Source organism: Poecilia mexicana, unplaced genomic scaffold, assembly GCF_051168715.1.
Source record: "Poecilia mexicana isolate PSO_F unplaced genomic scaffold, ASM5116871v1 scaffold_13, whole genome shotgun sequence".
In the NCBI taxonomy this organism is placed as follows: domain Eukaryota; kingdom Metazoa; phylum Chordata; class Actinopteri; order Cyprinodontiformes; family Poeciliidae; genus Poecilia; species Poecilia mexicana.
In genome coordinates, this window is record NW_028263382.1 from 28,429,568 (window position 1) to 28,443,818 (window position 14,251).

General features: G+C 40.0%; 1 protein-coding gene across 4 annotated transcripts in view; it reads left to right on the forward strand.

The window, feature by feature from the left end:
- Positions 1-14,251, forward strand: part of LOC106927079 (muscleblind-like protein 1) — a 71,491-nt gene that overhangs the window by 15,338 nt on the left and 41,902 nt on the right. For all 4 annotated transcript variants that reach the window (XM_015002396.2, XM_015002398.2, XM_088011995.1 and 1 more), the window contains exon 2: positions 1,424-2,432. In XM_015002396.2, the coding sequence (XP_014857882.1) occupies positions 2,259-2,432 (174 nt within the window). In that variant the 5' untranslated portion in view covers positions 1,424-2,258. The remainder of the gene's footprint in view (positions 1-1,423; positions 2,433-14,251) is intronic.

Sequence of the window (14,251 nt, forward strand, 5' to 3'; positions counted from 1 at the left end):
ATATAACACTGCTTTTGCTTAACAAAATTAGTGAAAGTGCCAAGCTTTATTCTTTTTAAACTTCACGTAGAGTTGGAACATTGAAAAAGTTTTTTTTCCCCCATTCCACTCAGTTTTGCATCACTTACAAAACACGGCATTTTGTTCCATGAAACGCGTTCATCCGTCCGACTCATCACTATTCATCTGGTGTTTTGCAGCTGTTGAATGTTTGTGCTTTCCACCAACACCAGAACTCATAAAAACTAAACATTGGCTTTGTCAAGCTGTCAAACACAGAGCACAAATACATTAATATGTTGCTTATGCTACAAGGTTGATTACTTGCAGGGTTTGCTACACTTATGTCATCTCATCAGAAGTATTTTACACAAAGAGAAAAAAAAAATCAGGTTTCAGTGAAGTCTGATCGGGCTTGTGTGTATTTCCAACTGTGGGTCTGTGAAGAACAATGAGGCTCGTTTTGGCCTCCTACCCAACATTGGGTCAAAATCTTTGACTCAATGTTCATTTGGAACTAACCAACATCTGCCCTTACAGCATAAATCCAGCATTTGGGTTAAAGAAATAAAAACCCAGCTTAATGACTGCTTTGTAGCTACATGGCTTTAGCTATGCAAACAAATAAAACAGCTAAGGTGGTCGTCTTTTAATCTCAACCTCAGCAGGTTGTGCATATATTTGAATGTAGTATGTGCATATGTTTGGTAAAGGAGCAAGATTTCTCCTCACCCAAAAAATAAACTAATGTAATCAGCTACGTACAGACTCAAAGTTTTAGCAAGGCATTTATAGTGAACAGGGAGAATATGAAGGTAGTCCGTCTCTGTCTCTTCTTCTGTCCTTCATGGTGACCTCATCCCGTCCAAATCGCTCTCTCCCTTTTGGCCTGCAGCCAGCAGCATTGCTAGAGTCGTCAGGCTAGCTGACTGGCCATTTGCAGTCTCACCAGGGACAGGCTTACTTACAACTTACTAATCTTTACATTTCATGCTCAATTGCGCTCCGTGTGGTATTACTATCATCTATGATTACATTATTAACTATTACAATATTACAGCTGGGTCGTTTTTAGGATTGTAATTAATGCTAATAAGTGAAATTGAGGATTCCTCTCGATTGTATAAATGTTTCAAGTGCATTACGCATAAATTAAAGCTGTTTTGTAATGAACTTTGATTCTGAGTCAGAGTTCTAAATATGGTTGCCCGCTTCGCTCATTTTCTCATATCTCTCTTTTGTTTTTCTTCTTCAGTTTAAATGCTTAAAATTCTCTCTCTTCACAATTTCCGATTAGATTTTTCCCCGAGCCGGCGGACAAGGTTGATTACAGGAGGAAAATGTATAGGAGGATGCACTGACTGAAGCTTTATACGCGACTCTGTCCTGTATGTGTTAACCTCTGACCTGTGCTTTCCTGCAGAGAGAAGTGCCTTCATGTGCTGACCCCCCTGGCCGTCTGGCTCCTCTGAGGCCGCCCGTGCCTGCCCAAGTCCGCCGGAGCCGCTGGAGCCACACCAAAAGCACCAGGGCTGCCATGACTGCCAGCTCCATCCGCTAAGGCCGTCTCTGTGCAAACGACACCTCCTCCTCCGCCCCCGTATCCTGCTCTCTCCACCATCCATGCCACTCAAGCCTCCTCTGTGAAGGCCCTGCTCCCTCTCCCCCCGCACCTTCTCAGCAGACAAATATTGAAGGCAAACAGCTTTTATCGGCTCCTGCTAGCTGAAGAAAATTGTTTCACTGCTGTTGTCTCCGCCGGCTCTCCTCTCCTCCAGCTGCTTTCCCACCTCGTCTGCCGGCCCCTGCGTTCTGTCATCATGGGCCAGGCCTGATCGATACCGCGTTGTGCCGTTCATCTCGTCTGACGGTTCGGCTGACAACTGAGCAAATTGAGAGAACCGGGGTTGTGCGTGCACGCGTGTGCATTAAGAGAGAGGTTACAAGACAACACTGTATGGTCATCGGCGACACAAGCCCCAGTTGACAGGCTCTGAAGGACTCCAGTTTAAGCCACAAACAGACTCCTGGGATGGACCCCAGGTGTTAGGAGAGCCCCCCCCAACAGGCTTCTTTCAGATCACAACCTTGGAGCACAACCTCTGTGTTTTTTTGTTTTTGTTTTTTGTTTTGGGTTTCTTGTTTTCTCATGTTCTCAACCTATCCCTTCTCATCGTTTGCCCCGGTTTTACCAGAGAACAGCAAGCTTGCTGGACAGCTAGCTCCCCACAATCGACCCCTTCCTGTTTCAGTTTGAAATGGCGGTGAATGTGACACCGATCCGGGACACGAAGTGGCTGACGCTGGAGGTGTGTCGGGAATTTCAAAGAGGAACGTGTTCGCGGCCGGACAACGAGTGCAAGTTCGCCCACCCTGCCAAGAGCTGTCAGGTGGAAAACGGCAGAGTCATTGCCTGTTTTGACTCACTCAAGGTGAGTGTGACAAACACCTGTGATGCTCATTCATCACTCCCGCTGGGTTCCTGGTTTTTTGACCGCTTGCATCGTAAATCAGCGTTGTCGGAGGTTTAAATACAGCGTCTTGGAAAAGGTATTAATTTAGTCGCATTACAATCACCAGCAATGATTTTTATACAGTAGATCAACCCAAATCATGTTAACTGTGAGCAAATAGAAAGCAGTAGTAAGTAAATGTTTCTTTTTTTTTCTTTTTTTGTCTTTTGTATTTAGCTCAGGAATGTTCTAACACATGAATAATTGTAGATATGGTTTACTTTTAGAGTTGGTTCCCTCCTAGAAAGTGAAGACTCCTCTGAATTCAGATCCACATAGTTTCCCTTGAACTCTGATAAGTTTTGCTGTCAATTTCCAAAGAAACAAGTTCCCACAATATAACGCTGCCACGAAGTCTGATTCGGGTTTAATCTGACCGGAGCATCTTCTTCTGCTGATCTCCGTGGCTCGTTTCTTGGCAGCTCCTCTGATTCATGCTCTCCCTCCCGGCCTTTCTCAGTTAAGATGAACAGCAATGCCTTGGTAGGTTTTACTGTTATGTTATGATTGACGCTTTCCATTTTCAAATAGTGCTCTGTCAGACGTCCAAATCTCTGGATATTGTTTTATCACCTAGCCCTGAATTAGATTTCTCCGAAATTGCACTGGCACTCTGTCAGCCTTCTCTCTTAATCATAATGATGGTGTTTGTTCACTGATATTCCTCAACAAACCTTCAAAACAAAAATAAAGGCTTGTTGAATGGAATCAGTCGTATACTGGTGGACACACTAGGAATGAATTATCTTGAAGCCAGTTTGTTGTGCTAGGTTTTGTATGGTTTATCTGAGTAAAAGGGGGCTGAACACAAATGCACAAGACGCTTTTTACATCTTCAGTCGTTGAAAAGTTTTGAAAAACGTACAGCGTCATCGTTCTACTTCACAGTTATGTCACTTTCTGTTGGTTTACTGCAAAAAGCCCCAATTGCGATTTGCGGTTGGAATGTGACAAAACTTGGGGACACTGAAGAGAATTGCAGCGCATGTGACAATTTACAGTGAGGAGCGCATCTTTAAATCTTTTTCCTGATGGAAAACAGTCGTTGCTCTGAAGGAAATAGCAGTGACGAAGTCTGACCTTGGCAAAGGAACCGATACGTAGCAGTAACTACTTTTAGGTGTGTGCTTTTCTGAAACAGTGCGCCAAGACGAGGCTGTAATCACACTAACATCTGTGAATGAGACTCAGACTTTCCTCTGGAGGCACATAAATTCAAACACTGCGTCGGACTGCTGGTTGGCAAAGGGTTCTGTGCGACCGTCACGTCAAGCGAGCAGAACCAGAAGTAGGACGGCGTAATGTGTACTTGGCGTTTCTATGGGACTATATGTCTGGCTGTGTTATTTTGAGGTCATGCTGCATGGTGGGGTGTTCTCAGAAGGCTCTGTAATTTGCCGTCTATTTTTTGCCCTGGCACTCAGACAACACACTCCCACCGTGTAGCTCCTCTCACAGACGAGGGAAGAAAGGAGAGAGGAAAAAGAAAAGAAGAAAAAAATCAAGCGGCATTAAAAATGAAGAGAAGTGGGGGGGGGAAACAGAGTGGACCGAGCCGAGTAGTTAAAGAAAAAAAAAATTACATTAAGGGATTTGACAAGACATTCAGTGAAGTGAGGCAATTGCACATCTGATTAGGATGTTTATGGACTTTATAGACTGCGGATGTTTGAGTTCATAATAACTCATGGTGGGATTGAATTTTATACAGGCTTCCATTTATGTGGCTGTATATGTCACTTGTGCAATCTCATTAAAAGTCTGTTTATATGCTGTTAAACTGTTATAGAGGCGTATTGGCAGATGCTGAGTCTGATTTAACAGCAGAGACACTGACTTTTGAGTTTATTTTTGGGTTTTGGCAACGGAAACATTTGCACTATGAAATGTACAACCCCCCACCCCAACTGTGTTTATTACATTTTCAGTTGTTTTAATCTTTTTATTGATCTGATTATCAGTGTGGAAAACTTTAGAAGCTCAATCAAAACTAAATGAAGTTGGTGAAAAATATGACGATGCTCCAGGTTTCATAGAGTCCAGGGCCAAAAACCCATTTGTTCACCAATTTTTGAACTCCAATTCAGACAAAAATTTTATCTCGATAGTGATACGACTGCAGTTGGTAAAAATAATGAATGTATGTAATATACGCTTTACATACTGTATCCTATAATGTGTCGGTCACAGTGGTGCAAAACCCATTTTTTGGTTTTTAAAAATAAATGAAGAATATATAAGTGTAAATATTTTTTTTATTGACATAATACCAACAAGGACATTTTGCTTCATTAGATTTTTTACATGAAAGTGGCAAAATTATTATTTGCTAAAATACTGTCTCTAATTCACTAAATACAACTGAATTCACACAATAGTCTTTGAGACTCACTAGTCAACTTCTCATTTAGTCCCTTTTCTGACTATTTATGAAAGAGACGGGTAATAGCTACACGTCTTTATTGATTAATTGTTTTCCCTCTTTTAGCTACACACTAAAACACATTCATTGTTCATCATTTATTTCTATAAATTTTTAATAAGCCTCCTTAATTTTCAGTTGTATTTATTACTGTAGTGATTATGTCTTCATCTGTTACTTTGCCTTCTTCTCACTTTACACTTTGCTTTTACGTCGCTAATTAACTGCAAGGGCGAGTTAATTATAATACTTATTTATTATATTGTAATACTTCAAGCTCAAACTTTTATTAACGCCTGTTACTTGATCATTGTACTTTTTTTTCTCAGCTGGATCCATCTTCTGACAAACCAGCACAGCAACAAACGATCAAGTTAAATAGAAAGGCTTTATTGAGACAGATTTTCTTGCAAATTCACGTGGGTCCTTTCTGGAAATATGAGATATTTAGAAAAGGTCTCAAAATGCCTGGTAGCACAAACGTCTCCACCCACAGCTGCAGGATAAAAGGTTTGGGCTACAATTAAGCCCACGTTAAAACTTGCCCTGCACACCCACACAAACCAAGCTAAGCTAATTTGTATGTGTTTTTGTTTTAATATTGCAAGTTGAAAATACTTTTTTTTTCTTTTTTTTTTTTAATGGATGAAAGGAAATTAATTAATGGTCGTGAGCCCTACACATGTAAAAGTGGGTAAAAACCCTTTCTGCAAGTAAAACATGTTTTGTTTAGGTTCATTCTTCCAGTTGCAAAAAGTGAAACTGAAATTGTTTTGCTGACATCCATCTAAAAACGTTTAATTTTCGGCTTAGTAGAGTATTAAGGCCTTGCCTCAGCCTTCATATCATCTCTGTTGAGGAATAATCTTCTTTTCGTTTTTAGAGTCATGAATAACAGCTTGAAATTTCTTTTTTTTCCCAAATCCAACCATATTTTTCTTGCACCTACCAATGAAACTACACTTACTCTCAGTTTGGACCTGATCATTTGTTTGGTTAAATTTCCTCTACTTTGGCTCGGTTCAGTCAATCAGACGTTGACCTTGTCCTGCGGCGCTTTAGTCAGCGCACTATTCTCAACATTTGAGAAGTGAATTCAAGCTTGAGACAAAATACTATTCTTCTTTTGCAAATCAGTGACTCAGAAGAGGAGCAAGAAAAAACCAATTGCATGTCATCAGTTCTTCATCAGTAAGTGACAAAATGTTGGATGTTTAAGAACGTGAACAACTGTTTAGTAAATTTAACTCAAATTGTCTTAGTGGAAATATGCACACTGGTGGTTTTATCAGCTAAACGGGACAAATAAGTTCCCAAAGCGTGTGTTTTTTTTTTTTTTTAGCAGTGTTTATATGTTGCATTGTAAAACTGTAACTACAATGTATTGTATAAGGATTTATGTATCAGACCAACAAAGTAGCCTTTAACTGTCAAGAGGAAGGAAACAGTTACAGAGATTTTGGATTTTTCACAGTTAAGATTTTAGGATGCAAATGTATTCAGGCCCCCTCGACTCAAAAAATTGTTACTGTTTTGTAAAATGGCTCAAGCCCAGGAAGATTAGACGGAGATTTGTCTCCAAAAAGCTAATTTTCAGGTCTTGCCTGACAATTCTCAATTATATTTGGTCTGGACATGACCTTGGTTTTTTAAAAGATGACTATGTTGGTGTTTTTTTGTTTTTTTTAATCAAAACCCTTCTGTTGTAATTCATGCTGTACTTTGTTTTAGGGCTGTCATCCTGCAATGAGATGAACATCTTCCTCGGCCTTTAGCAGATTTTCAAAATGCACAATTACTTTCCTAATATTTATTTATTTGTCTAGATTTTTTTGACACCGCAGACCTTGCCGTGATTTGGATCAGCGAGCTCGATGTTTTTCGATGGTGTCCGATAGTTCATTCTTCCGCGCTCTGCACACACTCTGTAATTTGCCTCCTATCTGATGGGCAGGTAGCTGCCGTTCTGCGTAACTGGAGACCACAATTGGCAGCCGGTCGAGCCGCTCGGCCTGCTGCCTACCTCGGTTTGTACCTGAGGCCGGATTTCTTGCTAATCCAGGCGCCGGTGTTGCCGGCTGTATGGCCGGTGCTCCGATGACAGGGGTGGGAACGGCTGGTACAGGTACGACAGGAATGGATAAGCGCGGTTGCCGGGGCGTTGCAGCCACGCTGAATTACTGGAGACGGGCAGGAGCAACGGGGAATGTGCGGGGAAGCATGGCACTTTGCACGGAGCCCTTCCCTGCTCCCCGTGCCAGGGCATTCCACAGTCTCCCTCCCTTCCCTGCCTTTGTGACAGGATGATAGATCTGCTTTATCTGCACATAAATTCATAACACATATCTGGCCTGGAGAGAGCAAGGCAAAGGGGATAAGGAAAGGATGATCAGGAGGTTGGTGAAGGGAAAAAAAAAAGAAAAAAAAATAAACGACGAATGTTGGTAGACGTGGCTTTCCACTCCTAAGAATTTGTCATGCCACATGCCCCTTCGTTACGTATGCAGCGCACAAAGAAAGGGAAGCCTAAGCATAGCTGATAGGAAATCATATGCACAGATTGTTCTCCTTTTTACCATTTTCACCTCTTTGTATTAAAATGCTCTTGCAGAGATTTACTCAATATATTCTACAATAAAACATCTATTGTTTCAATTAACCTGATCACAGATGACAGAAAAGTTACAATTTACAATTTTGAATTCAATAAGCCATCTCCGCACCCAGCATGTTTTGTAAATAAAAGCATTCGGATTCGTGTGCAGAATTAATATGTAAACTGTGTTGAGTTTTCAATTTTCTGTTGACTACAATGGCTATTGCTGAACATCCAAAAGGACTGGATATGGTCTGCAAAATGCCTCCATTCTGCCATTTGGGGAAAGAAAAAGGAAACAAAGGATCTAATATAGTTTACACCAACAATAGCTCCTTTTAAGGCTTTATTCAAGTTTTCTTCAAATTCGTCTTCTGTGGAAAAAGGAGGAGTAGTCTAGAGTCCTCTAGGTTTGATGGATGCTGAAGAGACCAACGCTATAGTTGGTTTGATCAGTTTTTTTAAAACCACTTCTCTGAAACAGTTTTTCCCCAACCTAGTATTTTTAGCTGCCTTAACCTCAAAGCTTAACACGGCGACTCATCAAAAAGAGTTTGTGCAGCTTTACACTTAGAGAGGATCCTGCTGAAGGGATTCGACAGCTTGTTGCTATAAACAGCGAGAGCTCGAGCTGGTTTGAATGAAAATGAAGAAAACGTCAAGCTGTTAGTGTTTAGGCTGACACAATACAATAAATCCACACTTTGAGGCTGTGATGGATACCGCCGAGAGCGTGCCAAGGAAATGCTCAGCTTTTCACTTGCTGTTGGGTTTGTTGTATTAAGACTAATTTGTTTTCTGCAGCATGAAAGGGCATGATTTAAAATTTTCAATTTTACTGGCGTTCAGCCTTGTCCTACAGTTCGTAATCTAGGCCAAATTCTGATAGAAAAAAAAATAAAATAAAATAACGGCGAGAAAATCGTATTAAATTTACTTATTGGAAAATGTTAAAATTGTTTTTACTAAATCGTTCAGACGAACTCCACAGAGAGGTGGAAGAGATTTGCAGAATGCATAATATTAAGGTAAACTTAATTTATTTAACTTTTTCTTGGGCTTGGAGGTGTGAGATAACCTATATGTTGGATTTTGCTGTAACTCGGTTTGTGCTGCTGTTCACATAGGAATTTAATATCCCTAAAATCTGATTTCTTATTGTTAGGAGAACTAATGGACTATCATCTGATTTTTAGCCTCAATTCACATCAGATCTTGTAAAACAAAAACAGGAGGTGACATTTTTAACAAACTGACACTGAGACACATTGATTTTATTCAGATGGCAATTAGCCTCGTTGCTAATTATTTCCAGTTGATTAAACAAACAGATTCTTCAGTCTTCACTTCTTTTTGTACTGTGCAAAATCTAGTTACTGGAGTTTTCTAAGGTATTTAATCTATGTGATGCATTTTATTATTTTCTTCTGTTTTTACATTGCAATGCGATTATGTTACCTTCTTGTAGAAAATATTTAATGAAGTCGGAAAACCTTATTTCCCTAGAAACACAAAATTACTTGAAATTGTCGTGTCGAAGTGGCTGTGAAATATCCTACAGATGGGAGTGTTCATGGTATATGGATCATTTTTTACATCAACATCTACATAAAAAAGGTACATAGATGTTGGACCTTTATTATTTAACTCTTGGCTGCTCTTGTTATGAACAGGCTTGTTAAGACATAATAAAATGTAAAGCAGTTGCCACCCAAACTTGTATTTGAACAACAATACATGTACGCATTTGTAAACAAGCAAATCTTATTCTTTGGTACGTTAAAAGTTCCATATATTCCTAGTTGCCTAAAAAAATGAAATGCATAAAAAGTTTTTATTTCTAGAAAACGGTGCTTGCAGTGCAGGCATTTTTCTTTTTTTGGGGGGATTAGGATTCATTTGGATGGACGGGGAGAATGAGAAGTAGAAGAAAAGCTTGACTCTTACTCCATGAGCGTGAGGACTGGAATTGACAAATCCTGGAAATTAATGGAATAGAACAAGAAAACAACATCCTGAAGAATTAAATTAACAACTATTTTGTACTGTGCACATTTTTTTTTTTTTTTACCAGAGAGATACTTACGACTTGTGTAGCACAGTTTTCTTTCTTGTTGACCTAAATTCACATCATGTTGCTTTCACTTTGCATCCTCTTTGTAGATGAAAGCACACATTTAAAGTTCACTTCCAATTCCGCACACAGTTTACATGTCATTGCATTTCACCCATACAACTCGCTGTGGTAACTTTTCAGTGCTGCAACCTTTGGTGCCCTACACTGACGTGTACTTTAGATGTTCAAAGAAAATGTAGAAGAAAGGCAGGTGTGAGTGCACAGAGGAGGAGATGGAGATGTGAAAGCAAAGAGAAAAGATATTGCAATGCATAGGGATGGGAGCCCCAGCAGGCGTAAGTGTGAGTATGCATGTGTGCACGCCCTGCACAGAGGGATACGATATAATGGATAAGAACCTCTTTGAAAGGAAAACACACTCAAACTCAGTTAATCTCCTCTGTATCTGTATTCCACCGTCAAGCTCCTGCTCTCGTCGTCCTTCCTCTCATTACCTCTGCTAATCTATTTTTGCTCAACCCATTCAACACCCCAGTGATCTCCTCTCCTCTTTTCCTCTTTTCCAGGGATCCCAGGCACTTTTGACTTTTATTTTACTCAAGTTCATTCCTGTGTTTGTTTGTTTGTTTGTTTGTTTTTTTAAACAGCATTTCTCAAATTTTTGTGGAAAGTTGTTTGCTTTCAATCTCTTCTTTCACTGGCTGACGGGAAGACGTCATTTATATTCTGTGGGTGGATATTGCTCACACTTCTTTGGGTTCAATCATTTTTGTGTTTGGTTTTGGGTCTAAACTCTAACAAAATCCATCTTGAGTTATTGTTTCAAAATAAACTCTGAGCAATAAATAAATCTGAGCAAATTTATTATAGTCTACTTGGAATTTTCTGGATGTTTCACTTGGAATGGGAATGAGAAATGCACGATTGCTGGTTTGGACTTTCATTGCATGCTCAACATCTGTGCGATTCTTCAGTGGATCAGCCTCAGTCAGGTTAATGATCCTTTACACCGCTCTAAGTGTTTACATGCACTGCTGATGTAAAGCTATCTTCAAGGTTTCTAATTAGTTTTATTTATTTATTTATTTATTTATTTATTTGAATTGATTTAAATCTTACATAAAAATAGTCATTTGTGGACAAAAATATTTCAGAAGAATGGTTTCTAAGCAACATATTTGCTTGGAATGTTTATAAGACACAAATAAAGGTTAAGTTTAGCTTAGAGTTATAATAATGCTAATGCTTATTGACACAATAGCAAACTGTTATGACTTAAAACAATAGCATACTGCAAAACATCACAGATAATCTTAATTTGCACCAAACTGCTTTAAAAATGACGGGAGGGTCCATATTAGGAGAAATTAGTTTATTTTGTGTTTTTGTGCTAAAATCAACACCTTTTTTTAACAATGTTAAAGAATAATAATACTGCTCTACCATCAACAGCTTTGCACAGATTATTTTATAACTTATCATTTCAAAGAGAAGCAAAATAATTTCGAACAACTCACCTGTTTTATCCCGCAGATCCCCACGCAGACAAACTTCTATTAGAACGCTGCTATGATGGAACCAGTAAAAAAAAACACCAGCAGCTATTAACTTTGTCTGAAGCATATCCTCTAAATGTCTCTGTGTCCTCAGAGAGACCATCATTTCTACATCCATTTGTGGATAAGCTGCATCAGCATAGACTTGCACACATCCATCTTTAGACATGCTGCATCAGCATGGAGACGTGACACGACAACACCAGCGCCGACGAGCATGCAAGGGCATGGAGAAGTTAGCCCGCCGCCATATGCAGTCATCCTTTTCCTGCCTCTAAGCACCCTTCAGCCTATGACCTCGACGTTTGCCCGGAAACCTTCGCTCAATATAACCGATCTCTCTGCACTTCTCCCGCAAAGCTGGAGGACCTTGGAGGTTTAGACGGTCTGATTTTGTGATGTCTCGTTGCAGTTGTCGTTCATGATCAGCGATAGACGCATCGGTCCCCATTTGTGTGTCTCACCCACCCGTTACCCGTATTACAAAATAACTTCTCTCGTCTCCAGGAGTGGCAGTGTCTTCCGGGGCCTTCATCTGCTCTTCCGCTCTTGTATTCTATTTCACAGTTGTCTTATTGTCGCTGAGGCTCACCATTCATCAGGTTGTAATACACAAAACAAACTGTTAAATAAGTGAAGGTGTGAAAGGACCTTAGCAAAAGTAAAGAAGCTCAGAGCAACTTATTCAACCTGGACCGAGTTGTCTGCCCATTCACACTCCTGTCATTTTTTGGCAGAGGGCACTTCTTACCTTTTCCTCGTCTTTCCTCCTTCTCTTAGGGCAGCTATTAATCCTTTCTCTGGATTTCAGTTCTTTTAGCTTTCCTATGTGCAATTGTCCACTTTCAACCTGAAGGACATTAAGAAAACAACAGACAGAAAAACCTTCTGTCGACGGCAAATACTAAGATAGAGCTTAGCAAATGTGAGAGTCACGAGAAACTATGGGCTATCACTCCATTTTGGGTCTGGTTGGAATGGCGTTGTGAACTAAAAGAGGAAGGAAAGTAAGTTTTGGGGTCTTTTTATTCATATTCCTTTTTAAATCGATTATGCATGCACATCAGCATTTACTTCCAGAGTTTCTTTTTCGGAAAAGAATTTGAAGGGAAATTTGGAAAACAGAAAGATGTTTTTTGCAGTGGACAGCCTGTACCTGACATGACAGCAGTCAGACAGACGTGGAACTGTCAGTAATATGTGTGAGACATCCTCCTGGATGTGCCACCACAAAATACATGTCACTACAGGAAACCGTCTCTGTCAAGCAAAAAAAAACTAAACACAAAAAGGTTTCCAAATGTTCACATGCCTCTTGCAAAAACAGAACTGTGCAATATCTCACTCCAAATAATATTCCCATCCAGTGTACCGTTTGCATATCTTCGTCAGGCCTTCTTTCCTTCTTCCCCAAAAATATGTTCTGCACTATAAATAAAGGCTAATTTGAGGTCAGGCATGAGTTGTGCTAGATTTCCCTCCCCAGCCACAAGAACAAAGGAGCTTCCAGTGAGGAAAATAAGTATTTGAACATCAGACACCGTGATTTCTGGATTTTTCTTTTCTTTTTTTTTGGATTATTTCATCTGAAATTTTAAGATGAAAATTAGAACCCAAGTCGCAGGGCGCTCAATTTTTTTCTCGCTGTAGCTCACTACTCAGTGAAGAGTGTGGTTGATGGTAAAATGACAAATCAACTTGACGTTGCAGGGTTTGGACTCTGGACATTTGAAAGTGCCTTCATCAGACCGCATTGTTATCCTTGGCTCAGGATCGCAAGTTCCTTATGAGCTAACATTTCAACAACTTTGCATTGTTCTCATTTCAGATCTTTTCTTGAAATATATCTAAAGCAAAATCTAACACACTCACAAATCCCACCAGAAATATTTGACTCGGGTATACCCCTACAATCCTCAATAACCAATCAGGTACAGATCTATTATGAATATTAATACAGTTTTTGTTGTATTAGACATCATTTTATGTTAGATTTGTAATTTGTTCCGCCAAGTGATTTGAGCTCTCAAGGGAGGGAAACAAACAAGGTTCGACAGAATATGATTACTGTCTTTGTGTTGGCTCTTCACAAACCCCACAAGCTATAAGCATGCGTTCATGAATGTAGTCATTGCCCCCATCAGTCACTTCTTTAATTAGAAAATAATCAGAGTTGGATGAGAGCTTCATTAAATCTCGTCCTTGAGACCCATCAGCCACAAACGCAGAAGTGGGATATTTATCACGCTTATGAAAAGAACTCGGTTACCTCCTCTCGACTTTGTTTGCGCTGCACAGAGACAGAATATTAGATGGCATAGGCAGACACAGGAAAGAGCAAGTGTTGAGGCCAAACAAAACATGTTGTTAATGGAGGAGGGAAAAAAAGGGGGAAAGAGTTATGTGGACAAAAAGATAGACCTGTAAGAAGTGCTAATCAACATAAATTCACACTGTTGGGCAGCACTTTCCATCCAATATTGATCTGCATGACTATTATGGAGTGTATGTCTTTGTCTGCTTTCAACATTTCTTCTTCTCACTCCAGAGTCTTTCTAAAAGCTGATTAACTAACCCTGAATTACATTTCTTAAAAATATATTTTCACTTCTGCTTGCATGCAGAGCTGCAGCACAGACAAGTCTGTCTGTCAAAAGACCCAACGGTCTGACGCCATGTACGTAAATGCCTGAGTCTGTAATTAGGTTGTCGTGACATATGATGTGAGGGAAATGATACAATCTCTTCAGAGACAGACGGTGAAAAGCGCTGTGTCATCCCAGCAGATTAATGACACATGTGAACAAAGAACGCTCAACAATAGGGGTGATTGAGACCCAAAAGAGTGATTGATAAGCATGTGGACATCCAGCAGGGTGTTTTGGAGAGTGACGGACAGATGGAGAGGAAGGGATTGCTGATGGACGGGGTGTGCAGTGACAGACGCAATAACGTTAGGGGGAAAGGTGCGGGATTAAATGGGAGTTGTGTCAGTCGTCAGCTAGAAATATTCAGGGTTGAATAATGTCTGTAATATCCCTTTTATTGTTGTAGAGCTTGTTGAAGGGCTTGCTGTTGGTCATTGTG